This window comes from Melospiza georgiana, chromosome 3 (assembly GCF_028018845.1).
Source record: "Melospiza georgiana isolate bMelGeo1 chromosome 3, bMelGeo1.pri, whole genome shotgun sequence".
Taxonomy (NCBI): Eukaryota; Metazoa; Chordata; class Aves; order Passeriformes; family Passerellidae; genus Melospiza; species Melospiza georgiana.
In genome coordinates, this window is record NC_080432.1 from 35,291,365 (window position 1) to 35,304,594 (window position 13,230).

The 13,230-nt window shown below is 51.7% G+C and overlaps 1 protein-coding gene across 1 annotated transcript in view; it reads right to left on the bottom strand.

The window, feature by feature from the left end:
• The window catches only part of VASH2 (vasohibin 2), a 34,785-nt gene extending 26,925 nt beyond the window's left edge, over positions 1 to 7,860 (bottom strand). The window contains exons 1-3 of the mRNA XM_058021529.1: positions 7,549 to 7,860; positions 2,411 to 2,499; positions 36 to 92 (exon numbers count right to left, since the gene is read on the bottom strand). Coding sequence (XP_057877512.1) covers positions 36 to 92; positions 2,411 to 2,499; positions 7,549 to 7,860 — 458 coding nt within the window. The remainder of the gene's footprint in view (positions 1 to 35; positions 93 to 2,410; positions 2,500 to 7,548) is intronic.
• Between the last annotated feature and the right edge of the window lie 5,370 nt (positions 7,861 to 13,230).

Here is a 13,230-nt window from a genome sequence, read left to right on the forward strand (position 1 = left end):
GACAAGGACCCCAGAGCAATTCCAGTGGCACTTACCCACTCAGAGGTCTGCTCTTTCTGATCTCGAAGAACTGTGTTCCCGTGTGATTGTATCTGCATTTTGCCTGTTAAGGGAAAGGAACTGGAACAGCCAAGCAATAAAATAACACTGCTGAAAAGGTGAATTTCAGTTCTGAGGTCCTGCTGAAACACAAAACAGACAGTAAAAGCTGTTGACTCTCAGATATTAAACATATGGCATGTAAAATAAAGCAAAACTTGTCACTTGTCTTTTTATATGACTTATTAACAGCAGTTAATAAGTTAATACATGCAGAATCATGTATTAAGGTTGACCATCTAAAATGACACTCAAACTCAGCATTTGAAGGTTATAGACTCTCTTTTGCACTAGGTCCTGCTCACTACTAGGTTGCAAGTTTGGAAAAAAGTCTCCCACATGGGCAAGAGAAAGCTTTCATAGCTTACCCTAACCAATCAACATAATCCATGGTCTGAAAAAACTTATTTCCTTTAGAAATCTTTTAACTCCATCAGCCTCATGGCTCACCTGTGACCTGTCAACCAAAATCATTGCAGGTGCATCCCTTCACACTTAGAAAATAGAAACCATTCTCTATAAACACGATGCTCTTGAAATGAAAACAACCAGCTACGTGCAAGCCAAGGTCATTAGTTAACACTAATTGCAGAAAAGTTCATCACAAATGATGCCAGCAGACAGTCAACCAAATCTCAGCACCACCTTCCTAGCAGCATCAACAGAAGCAGCCTCTTCCCTGCTCCTTGTGTATTTCTGTCCAAGCAGCAATGCAATAAATCAGACCAGGAAAACAATCTGTTCAGTAAAAACAAAAACAAAACAAAAAACCCAATTAAGTTTTGTAAAAAAAAAAAAACAAAAAAAAAAATCACACTGCCCTTATTTTTAATAGGTTACTTTTCCAGTTGAATCTCCTTCCTAACCTAGTATCTAGTACCTAAATTCTATTCCCATCAGAATGTTCATGCCAGTAAAACTGATGCTACCAGGGCACTAGCAGGTGACCCCATGGAAGCTGAGAGTTGCTTGCAAGGTATAAATAGCACAGCTGCTGGATGTATAACCATAGCCTAAATAAAAACTCCAGCTCTCACCAGGATGCTTGAACTGACTTCAATTACAGTTCAGAGCTTTCCACAAACAAGGCTTTACTTCCCTCCTGCCTTCAAAACTAACTCATGAGGCCCTCTCAGGGTGCTCTGCACAAAGCACACGTCCTGCAGCCCTCAAAGGAAGCCCAGACGCTGCTCCCCAGCCCCCCTTTGAAGTTTTTCTGAACACAGACCCAAACCCTGTGCCTAAGGCCTGCTCCTGCTACACAGCAGAATTCAGGATTTCAAATCCACTGTGGGGGGAGGTAGGGGATAATGTCATTTTTGGAGCTCTGTATGGCACGGTACCCTCTCTGGCACAATCCCAGGGAGCAAGAAGCCTCCTGTCCTGGCCCAGTGGCTGCCATAGAGAAGAGAAATGCACCATCTCCCTGCAGAGCAGGCAGGCCCAGGCTCCCTGCCCAGGGCAGCTGCTGCAGCTCCAGGCCCGCCTTGATCCCAGCCACGACTGCCCCCAGCTCACCACGCCTGCTATTTCTGGATGCTCTTCCGGCTGTCTCCCATATCCTTCTTAATCCTTACCAGCACTTCACACTCATTCCTCATCCCCCCAGTTTCCCCACGTACACAGAAAGGCAGAGTTTAGGAAAAAAGGGAAACAGAATAGCAGCATCTGGGCCAGCAACCTTCCCTGAAATTATGTCAGCAATGGAAAGGCAGGAATTGGGCGTGGGGCAGTGACAGACAGGCTAGACAGATGTGTAGATCCCTGATGAATCCCCAAGCAAGGTGGAACATGTGGAAGGGAGATGCCTTTGGTCAGCTCCTGTGTCACAGGCAAGCCTGCCCACCTTGGGGTCAGGACAGCTGCTTGTGCCCCCCACCCCAGTGACAAGCACTCCCTGCAGGCTGAGCACACAGGCAATCCCCAGGGGCTGCCCAGGCACAGGGAGAGAGGGTTTGACACAACACTGGCTCCCTCTTAGCGGCTTTATGACAAGATACCATATTATTTCTCCAGGCATCATGATCCAATCATAATATCCTCATACATCAACTTCAAAATAAGCACTTCTATTCCCACCAATGTCACTCCAGTTAAATTTTTCAGTATAATTTAAAGCTATTACATCTTCCAGAGGACTGCTATGACAAGCTCAGTGCTGCTGGAGCTATCACAAATCCCCGGAGGCATCCCTTTACCCCCAAATGATCCCAAGCCCTCGCAATCAGCGAAAGCTTCAGTAGAGCTCTGTTAATTCACACCAGGCACAAGTCAGCCTTCATTCCAGAGAACACCCACAGGAGAAGGATACTGCAGCATCTTCATGTAGGTCTGTATTGCCTGGAGCCATTCTGGGATTGACATGGAGAGCTTGTAGTTTGGCACTGGCGGCACTGAGGGCTGGACACGAGAAAGAAGATGAAGAGGTTAGACAGGCAGGGCTCCCTGCAGAGCAGATAAGTGATTTACTGAGCAGTGGCATGTGCTCAGTGCAACACCACGCTGCAGCACAGATGGCTTAAGCCCCACATGAGCTCAGGCATCAGGCAAAGTCATCCTGCTGACCACGGGGGCTGCCCCAGCAGCAGAGCCAGCCCTGCCCTGCACAGAGACCGTGGCAGGCTGATCATCAGAGCATCCCTCAAACGCCCCCTATGCAGGCAGGCAGTGCAGCACAGAAAGCCTCTGCTTCCCATGCCCATCCCCCAGCACAGGGCAGTTTGGATGAGCAGAGTCCCAGTACTGACTCTGCTGTGCTCCCTCCCCCTGGAAGCCATTTCAAGTCTCATTTCTGGCCTCCTTTACCACAAGAGAAAGATAAAAGGAGACAAGGATCCTGGGCTGCATAATTTCCCATCTGCCATATGTCTGCAGCAAGCTTGCTGGGGAGGGAGAGCACAGCACCTAGAAGACTAGAAGACCACCTGGGACCCAAATATTTAATGACATTAAGACACTTAAAGATATAGACTGGCAACATAATGGGATTTTTCCAAAATCTCATAAGACATCTGCTTGTGCCTAAGCATTTTAAGAAGGCAGGCCCTCAATCCACGTTTAATCCCCACAGCTATTTGGCTCCTGAGCCTGCAGCCATGCAGGAAAGGGGCACAGCCTTGTCACAAGTCCACTTATTTCAGGGGTGAAACTGCAAAATATGGGGTCAGCAGATATTAAAGTAGGCAGCACGACTAAAAAGAAGTCAGCACAATTCTCACAAACACAGTGGAGGAAGCAATTTGAATATTAATGCAGACTCAAATTCAGGAACCAGCAATTTGGGCAGCTGTGACAAGGTGCAAAGAAAAGTGTCTGTGGGACCACACTGGTGTAACCAGTGTAAAGCTCATAAAGTGACATATCACTGTCCTTAATATACTTCAAGTCAGCAATTACTGATAAGAACAGCAAGTTCAGGTGGTATGGGGCATCTTTGCCACAAAGACTGTCCTCTCCAGTTCCCATCTCTGTTAAGATTGTGTGTTTGCTTTCAGAGAATGAGCACTGGTAATCCCAAGGCAACAAAACCCAGAATTTACTACACACAGCAAGTTACTACAGCAAAGCAGTAAATACATCTTGGAGAAGGAGGGAGAAAACACCAAACCAGAGACTCCTACACTCCTGGCACACAGAAACAAACTGTAAGTGGCAAGCAGATGGCAAGGCTTCCAGCTCGCCCCCGCCATCCCAGTGCTACATGGTGGCTGCACACATGGGCTGTCTCCTCTCACCACTGGGAGTTATGAGCAAGACTCATTAGCACTTCTTAATCATGATTTTCATGCCTAAGCTCTTCATTAGAGGAATTTTCTTTTGGTTCCACAGGTTCCTTTCCCACCCAGCCCCTTTGGGCTGGATGAATTATTCACCTGTTCCTTCCAGCACGAAGGCCTCAACACACCAGATAAGGCTCAGGTTCCAGAAGCAGCAAGGAGCTGACAAAGGTAACTCTGGCAGGGCTGTCACACCTCCCTGGGAGGGCCATTTCTGCTCCAGTACACTCGGTCCTTTGCTTCAAGGATACAGAAGCTCTAGGTGCATTCCTGCACTTACACAACACCCGAGCAATGGGAGCCCCAGCCAGAGAGGGGCCTGCAGAGGTGGGGATTCCATCCTTCTCCCAGCCCTCACCCTGCTGTGGGAGCCAGGACAGCATCCCACAGGGACAGCAGCAGTGTGGACAGACACAGCCCTTCCTGAAACCCACAGAGGCCACCCTCACCAAGGGGACAGGTTCACACTCCAGGTGAGGTGCTCCCCATCTCCAAGGCAGGTGGTCACATTATCCAAGGAGGTTGATGGTGTCAGATAGCAGAGCACAGCCTAGAAAAGAGAACCAGGGTTTTCCCACTGGCTAGAACACATTCCAGTTACCTCAGCAGGCCTGCTGGGCCAGAAGGCTCAAGCGCCTCCAGATCTCAGGCAAGAAGGGAGCAGCATCCATAAGCCTGATGCCACACAGGGCAGCACTGCTCTCCTCTCTCCGCGCAGGGCAGGCAGCCAGGCCAGGCCCTGGGGAGCCACACACCACTCCCACTCCCTCCAAACATGTTTCCCTCCCTGATTCTGCCCCAGCTGCAGAAGGACTGATCTGGGCACCCACTCAGCATGGAGCAGAAGCCAGGGCTGCACAATACAAGCGCAGAAAAGCACAGCTCTGTGCAGCCCTCCAGCTCCTGGGATGCATCCAGAGCAGCAAGGAGCAGGCAAGAGGTCATGGATGGCAAGAGGAAATGCAGACACAGCACTACAGGCCATGAATTTGAAAAGCAAGTGAAATTCAGAGGCAAGTCAGATGAAAAGCCTTGACCTTATATCAGTCTTTCCAAGGAATTGCAGCTCCAGACAGTGGAGCTGCTGCAGTGCAAGACCACGTGGCAGAGCTGGAGACTCATCCCATGGCTGGAAATGCTGTAGTCTCACTTTACCACAGACATCCTGTGTGGAACTCCTTTTGCCCAAATCCACTGTCTCACTTAATGACCAGAAAGTCATTTTCTACCAGCTCCCCCTGCAAGCACTCTGTTACTCAGCACAGATGAAGCTGACAGGCATGAGTTCTCAAAGCTGCTGAGAGGTTTAATTTATTACAATCTCCAAGTACCTCCAAGATCACAGAACAAGTAAAGGATTGCACAGCCCTTCCAAACCGTGAGCCTGCACTATTTGCAGACCTCAAGCCAACAGCCAGAGGTGGGGAGCCCACAGGTTCCAAAAGTGCCCTTGCAGACAAGCCAGCTTTGTGTAAGGACTCTGCCTCTGAGAGACATGCAGCCCTGCACCTCTGCAGCTTGCATTCATTGCAGTAAGGACAAACCTCACAGACACAGTCAGGAGCTACTTACACCCTGCGTGTATGATTGCTGAGACTAATGCCAAGATGATTAGAGCAATCAAGCGGAGCTTCTTGGAGAGGGGATGAAAACTCTCTCCCATCACTAGGGATTAGGAACAGATCAGATGCAGAAATGGAGCAGTTGCACATGCCACTCACTCAGCCTGGACCAACTACCCATGCAAGCAGATTACAAATCATCTTCTCACAGGCATGAGTTTCCCTCATAACTCCCAAACAGCAGCACCTGGTCTTTTGCAGGGTGACATACACCCTGCAGCACAAGCCAATTAAAATAATTTGTACCACCATTTAAGGAACAAGTCTCCACTCACATTCCTACTCTGACCCAGAAATTACCATCACAACTTTGGTAATCCACTACCACTTTGGCAAAAAAACCCCTGCCCCTAACCTTCATTTGCTCACCCAAGCTCTGTCTGCCCTAATAAGGGCCAGACAGTCCTCAAACTACTTTCTGACCCTAGAGGTGCCACACTCAGCCAGCAACAGCTACTTAGTCACAGAGGGCACCAGGTTCTCCTGCCCCTGAAGAAACTAATCACTGTAACAGAGATTTTGCATCCAGGCACTGCTGGAGGAGTACAACTCCTACAGCACTGGGCACTGAGCATCAACATCAAATGATGTGGCAAGGCAGATTTCAAAACATTTTTATTCTGCCCAGCTTACACAGATGCTACAGAGAGTGATCCCAGAGCTGTGGCACTGAGGAAGAAGCCATGGGCAGTACTCTCTGGGACATTCCCACAGGAATACAGTGTGCAGGCCAGACACTGGAGCCACTGGCATGTCCCTCACCAGATGCTCTGTTAGTCACCAAGGGTGTCTCCTGTAAAAGTTACATGCTCTGGAGCTGGGAAGTAAAGGATGAAAGTCAAGTCTAGCACGTGCTTTGCCATCTCTTAACACCAAGTGGGCTTGCAGGCCATCCGGACTGGCATAAGCTGGTCAGGCTGCTGGAACAAGAAGTTCTGCCCAGTCCCTGCCCCTTCATTTCCACCTCAAGTGCTTGTGTAAGTACAAGATGAACCACAGCAAGGAACCACAAACTCAGCATAACCTGATTATTCTTTAGTTGGATGTGCTCCCCCAGCCAAACAAAGGCTGGTTCCAGCACAAGGAGAGCAGAGAGGAGAGAGATGGTCCCTTCTGCACCTGCACTAGACTGAACATTGCAGAAGAGAGATGAAAGGCCTTCTCAGCCCGCAGCTTATTTGACAAGCACCTTCTCAATACAGCCCTACACAACAAGATTTCAACTTCCCTGTGCACAGAATTTCCTTTCTACTCCATGAATAGAACAGGCATATGGTTCATGTCAGTATCACTGACAGCTTGGACCATAACAGCAGCCCAACCATCTCACCCCAACACACACAGGGGTATGAACCAAGCCAGACTCCAGCGGTCAGCTCACTTTAATGCTGCCTGATGTGAGCAGTGAATCAAGCTCAAAATCTGCCAAAGCAGAGAGTGTTAAAGACATTGTGAGCAGTAATGCAGCACAGTGTCAAGAAGCCTTGGAACAGCAGCAGACATCAACATTTTATTTGCTGTCTGGAAGAAAAAGACTTGGGTGAGGCAGAGCTATTTGGGGCTTGTACTGAGGAACATATCAGACAAAAGCATTTGGAATCTTTCCACATACTGGAAAAGAAATGTCTGAGTTTTAAATCCCTTGTTACATTTGAGGAGCAATGCTGTGTTTAAGGAAACACCTGTGTTCCAAAAGCAAAACAAAAACCTGCTTGAAATTGCACAAAATGCTTCACTCAGTCCCTGAAGATTTAACTTTTGTTTTCTGTTTTTTTCTCCCCAAGCTAAAACGAGGAATTTTCTTCTTGCTTGTTCCCCAGGACACCCAGCGCATCCCCTAAGCACCCGCAGCCCCGTTCCCCGTTCCGGGCGCTTTGGGACAGCGGATACCCCGTCCATCCCCGCAGTGTCCCAGAGCATCCTGCGGGCAGCGGTGTCACCCCCTCCGAGCCGGCCCCGTTGCGGCGGACCGCGGCAGCCGCAGGACGCGGCCCCGGGGCTGGCTGTCACCCGCCGCCCCGCACGAGGGACGCACGGCGGCTCCGCCTTACCCGAGCCAGGCGGGCGGCGCTCCGGATGGCCGCGGCCACGGCCCCGCCGTCGGGGTGCACCCGCTCCACGTGGCCCCACATGCGCTCCCAGGTCTGCCCGTCCATGGGGAAGCCGCTCTTGTTCACCAGGAAGAGCGAGCCGCCGTCCCGCTGCTGCTCCTGCTCCTCCTCCTCCGAGCCCCCGCCGCTCCCGCTGCCGCCGCCGCCCGCCGCCCGCGGCTGAGCGCTCCGCGACCGGCCGCCCTCCTTGCCGGCCGCCGCACGCCGCCCGCTCCCGCGACAGCCGCCGCCGCGGCCCGCCACGCCCGTCATGGCCCCGCGGCCATGCCCGGGACCGGCACCGGGACTGGGACCGCTGCCGGGATGCGCCCCACGGCCTCGCCGCCGCCGCCCGGCCGCTCTTTGTATGTATGTATGTATGTATGTGTGTGTGTGTGTGCGCGCGTGTGTGCGCCTGTGAGGGGCGTGCGGAGGAGGCCGGGCGGGGGCGGTCCCTCGCTAGCGACGCCGGCCCGCTCGCTCCGGGCGCCCCGTCCCGACCCCGGTACCGGCCGCGGCCGCGCAGGGGGCGCGCCCCGCGCCGCGCGCCATGCCGCGCGCTACCGCGCGACCGGCCGCCCGCCCGCCCGCGACGCGCTCCCATTGGCCGCCGCAACAAAGAGGGGCGGGGCCAGCGGGGCGGGGCGGGCCACCACTGGCCGAGACGCCGCCGGGAGGCGCCCCCTGCTGGACAGCGCGGGACACCACAGCCGGGCGGCGCAGCCCGAGCGCTTTCGCCCTCAGCCGAGCCGGGCCGAACCGAACCGAACCGTAGCTCGTGCCAGGTCGAGCCGAGCCGAGCCAGGTCGAGCCCAGCGCAGCCGAACCCAGCAGAGCCGAGCCCGACCCCTCCGAGCGCGGCGATCCCCTGAAGCCGAACCCAGCCCAGCGCAGCCCGAGCCCAGCCGTGTGTCCCGGCCCCCAGTGTGGGATGGAGGCCGGAGGATGGAAGTCCGCCTCGGAGAGAGCCGGGCTGTTCGCTCTTCCCAGCAGAGCTGGGAGATCCCTGTTAAGCACACAGCGGTGCGGTGGTGGCAGTGAGATCCTGAAGGCAAAGCGCCTGTGAGGGGAGGGCAGAGGAGCCCCCGGCCCGGCACAGACCGCGCCCTGGCCGTGCTGCCCGCTCCGGCGCCCACCGTGCCCTGATGGCTGGGGCCGACCTCGGACGGGAATTTTCAGTTCTTCATGTCAAGCACAACAGTGTCAGTGTAATAATGCATCTGCTAGAACTGTGAATGACCCCCATCAGATACAAATAGTGTGAAAAACATTGCTCCCATCCCCTGACCATGCGCTCAGACACTGCTGCAGCTCTGATCTGCCCTGCTCCCAGTCAGGAATACATTTCTGCCGTCCCTAATCAGCTTCCCAAGGCTCTCAGGAGCCAGGAGTGCATGATGAGTTGCTAATCACTCTCCACAGGAGCCGGTGTCTCTGAATCCTAGCAGTAATCCTCCCTGCTGTCTCCTAGCCACATGGCATGCCAGAATCTCACCAGGGGCTTTAACAGAAGGGAGGACAGCGAAAAGCTGCTCCATCAGCTAAAGCAAATCAAGGGCTTCAGCTTACATGGCTCCCAGTGTCAGCTTTCAACCCAGTGTAGAGACCCCCAGAGCTGAATGCGGGGCTCTGTGTGTAAGTGGCAACACAATCCGGGGGAAAGGGGCAAAGGTCAGGGTGGATTTAGAGCTGCTGTGAAGTCTTCACCCTCTCCACTATGTCCTGCATTTCCCTAATCATCAAGCAAACGCTGCAGATGGAGGGAAAATGTGCATCCATGCTGGGCAGAGATGATACACACACCCACACCCTGCTGGGTTTGGAAGCAGGATCTCAGGGGAAGCACAGTCTCTCCTTCTGGAGCACAGATGATGCTGAACATCAGCAAGATGTGAGAGCACCAAGAGGAGTTCCCAATGGGAGGTGATGAAACACAGAGACCCAGAGAGGCTGCAGATGGATGCAGACACAGAGGAGAGGGCTCTCAAGGAGCCAAGGGAGGCTCAGGCAAGACAGTGCAAGGGAAGGAAGGCCAAGAAAGCCTGTGAGTTCACCGGAGCAGAGCCAGGGAAAAGCCTGAAAAGTCCTTCAGACCTGGATCTTAGAACTAATGGGACAGTGCAGGTGGTGGCATCCATGTGTGAGCAGCTGAGGGGCACACTGCATGTGCCAGAGCCTGGAGTGCTGGGATTTCACAGCACAATGTCACCCTCAAGGATGCTCATACACAAGCTGGCTGTCATGTATATCCCAGAGCCTTGCTCCCTGTTGGAACAGGCAACCATGCTGAGGCTGTCACAGCCCTGCTCAGTGCTGCTTCGCTGCCCAGAGCAGCCAGGAACCTTCAGATCATGTTTCCCTACATCCACCCTGGGAGGGTGAAGATGAGTGATGCCACGTGCTTTGTCGTTCAAAGCCTCCTGCATCCACCATGTCAGGGCCTGCTCCATGCCAGAGGGAAGGACTCTCCCTGGCCAGACAGGTCAGGGGCTTGGCAAGGTTTGGACACCACAGCTCTGCTCACAGCAGTCTGCAGCATCCAGACCACTTCCAATCAGGACTGAAAGAAAGAAAATTCTTACCAGCTCCTCCCTGATGCTCAGGTGAAGAGTGACAAGTTGAACTCACAGAGGTCAGTCAGTGTGTCCAAGGCCAGCTGTGGGCTGGACAGGCAGGGCAGAAGTTAGCTGGTGTCCTGGAGCTAAAGGCGACTTCAAAGCAACAGCCTAAGGAAATAAAAGTAGAGTCCCTAAGTCCCTACAGCTAAGGGAGAGTCTTAATAACCCACTCACCAGCTACAAATGAGGTGTAAAAATAGAATAATACTGCTTTGGATTAGCCAAAGCTCTCCCTGGTATTAGTTATGAACAGATACTCAAGATGAGTAAGGGCAGGATGGGATATGCATCATGCCCCCAACTTTCACCTTGTGGGGCCATTTAATTTTGATACCGTGACTCTAGGCAGAGCTGCCTTCCTCCCTGCTCTGTTTGCAGGTCTTCCTCTCACACCAGGCTCCTGCCCAGCCTCTGTCCCAGTGTGCCAGACCCGTTTAACTTTGAAATTCAGTCCCTTTGTATGGATGTACCTTTCTAAAGCTAGCTCTGAACAGCACTTCCATCTACAGTCCTACTCCTAGTGCAGAGCTCATTGCTACCACAGCTGCTTTCTGGGTCAAAGGAACTAATTTGATCATAGAATCATCATGTAAGAGGGTTTTAACCTTCATTATTTCCAATTGCAGACTCATTTAAATGCAGCATTCAAAAGGCCCTGCAGTGCAATTACACAACCAAGTGCAGGAAACCTAATAGCTCTTAATTTGCACCATGGCAGCAAGGTGATAGCAGCATTGGCACTTTTTCCAAGCAGGCTTCTTCTCCCAAGTGCCCCCCCCCCCCCCCCCACAAGGAGTCCCACTATCCTGTCCCTCTGAGAGCAAACAGAAGTGAATTCAGCCTGGCCACACAGCAAACCCTCACCGCCCTGTGCTGTTGAGCAGAGGAAGTTCATTCATGTATTTATTTGGACTTGTCTGGGAAAGCACTTCCTCTATTACCCATTGTTTCCAAACAGCCCTTCTGGTGCGAGGAGCCAGCAGGAGAAGGCTTTCCTGGGCAGCAGCTCCAGCCTGGCCTGGCCTCAGAAGAGGGAGCTGCAGCCAGGCTGGGGAGGGATGACTGGTGTCATTTGCTGTCCCATGGCCTGTGAGGTCTCATGCTCCTGCTTTGCTGCTTGCATATTCAGTGGTTTTCTGCTCTGCAGAACTTTTGCCAGCACAGCTCCAGCCTTTTCTAAGATCTTTGTCATGCCTTGTCCAGACTCTACTATCAACAAACCTTGTAATGTGAAAATACTTCTCACTGTGAACAGGAATGCCTCTCTGTGCTACCAGGGCCACAAGGGGGGCAACAAACCCAGAAGTGAAACAAGACTAGCAGCAGCACTGCAGCAAAGGATGGGCTGGTCAGTAGATTGCCCTTGCCCCTGCCCTGCCTGACCAGCCCCAGCTCTGCAACCTTGGAGCCCTCCAAGCCAGGCCATGCAGCAATTCCCCGGGTCCCAGTCCACAACAGGACCATTCTCAGAGCCACAGCACACAGCTGGCCCTGGTGCGTTTGCTTTGATGCCTCTGCCGGCAGGCAGAGGGCAACTGCTCCAGCCCAGCCAGCAGGGGCAGAGGACGCGTTTTATTCCAACCCTCCTAGGAACAGATTAAGTTTTCTTTTGTGCAAGAAGGGAGTGTTCAAATCTGGTGCCATCCAAGGCAGTGCTGGGAAGCAAAAGCTTGTTTATCTTTTCCTCCTGTGAAAAATGCCAATCACTTGTTTTTAAAATTTTTAAAGTTTAATGGTAATAAAATGGTTATAAAAATAGTAATACAATTAGAGTAATAATAATTTGGACAATTTCAATTAGGACAATATGAGACAATAGAGACAAAGAGTTATGGACGTCCGGGCAGCACAGCCCGAAAAAGGGCACCACGTTTACAGAGGATTTCCCCCTTAAAAACAACAGCCTGTTGCATATTCATACATCTCATACATGATGCATAAATTCCATTCAAACACAGGATTCTGTCTGGTCATCGTCAGCTTCTTCCTCTGAATCCTAACAGCACCTTCGAGGCAGGAAGAAATTCGTTTCTTCTGATAAGAGAGCAATAAATTCTCTTTCTCTGAAAGATTTAGGTGTTCTGTGGCTGCTATCTCACTGCAAGTCCTTTCTTTAAAAAAAGCATCCTACATAGCATAGTTTCTATTTTAACATTTTTTATAACCTAAAACTATATTTAACACACTAGTAAAGAAAATTAATACAGCATGACTTTCTAACATAACACATATAATATTCATTTTAATATTTGTGAAAAGCCAATCATAAAATATACATTTTTCACACTACTTCCTTCCATCAGATGGTAACAGGACAGATCCAGACCTGGGCTGTTTCCCAGGTCAGTAAAAGTGGACACCAGCGCTGTACCAGTATCACTTACTGGTGGAGCAGGAAATGTGCCCAGCACCTCCAGCTGGCAGCACTCAGTCAAGAGCCTGAAGCCTGGATACCTTCCCAGTGAGAGGAGAGAGTCCTTACAAACAATTCTATGGGTGAAGGTGTGGACGCTAACATCTTTGAAAAAGGGCTCAATGTCTCTGCTAACTGTGGGCAGCAGGTTCCTTGCAGAGCCCTGACAGCTCAGCTCCTGAACCAAACAAGTGGGGTCTGCACCGGCCTGAGTTTCTGAACTTTGGGGTAAAATAGTAGGTTCAAGGGGGGAATATGTGGTAAGCATTTAGTGAAGGCTGTACCTTCCTGGTACCTCAGCCAATAAGGAAAGGAAGGGAGAAACATGTAGTTGGGAGTTGAGGATAAAAGAAGGCTGCACTCTCCAAAACCTCAGGAGAGAAGGGTTTGTGGGCTTGTGCTTCAGTGGACTCTCTTCCTTTATGCAAGTAAACTTGCAGGACTCCTCTGCCTCTTTTTTGGACATAAACCTCTGGTGTTTATGGATTTTTCTGGCACCAGCTTGGGCACACTGTTCTGCCAAAACCAGGCCGAGTGACCTCAATGGCTTTCTCTGCACTTAGCAGCCGGCAGAGCGGCTGCAGGCCACAATGGATAATCCTACAGGGGTGC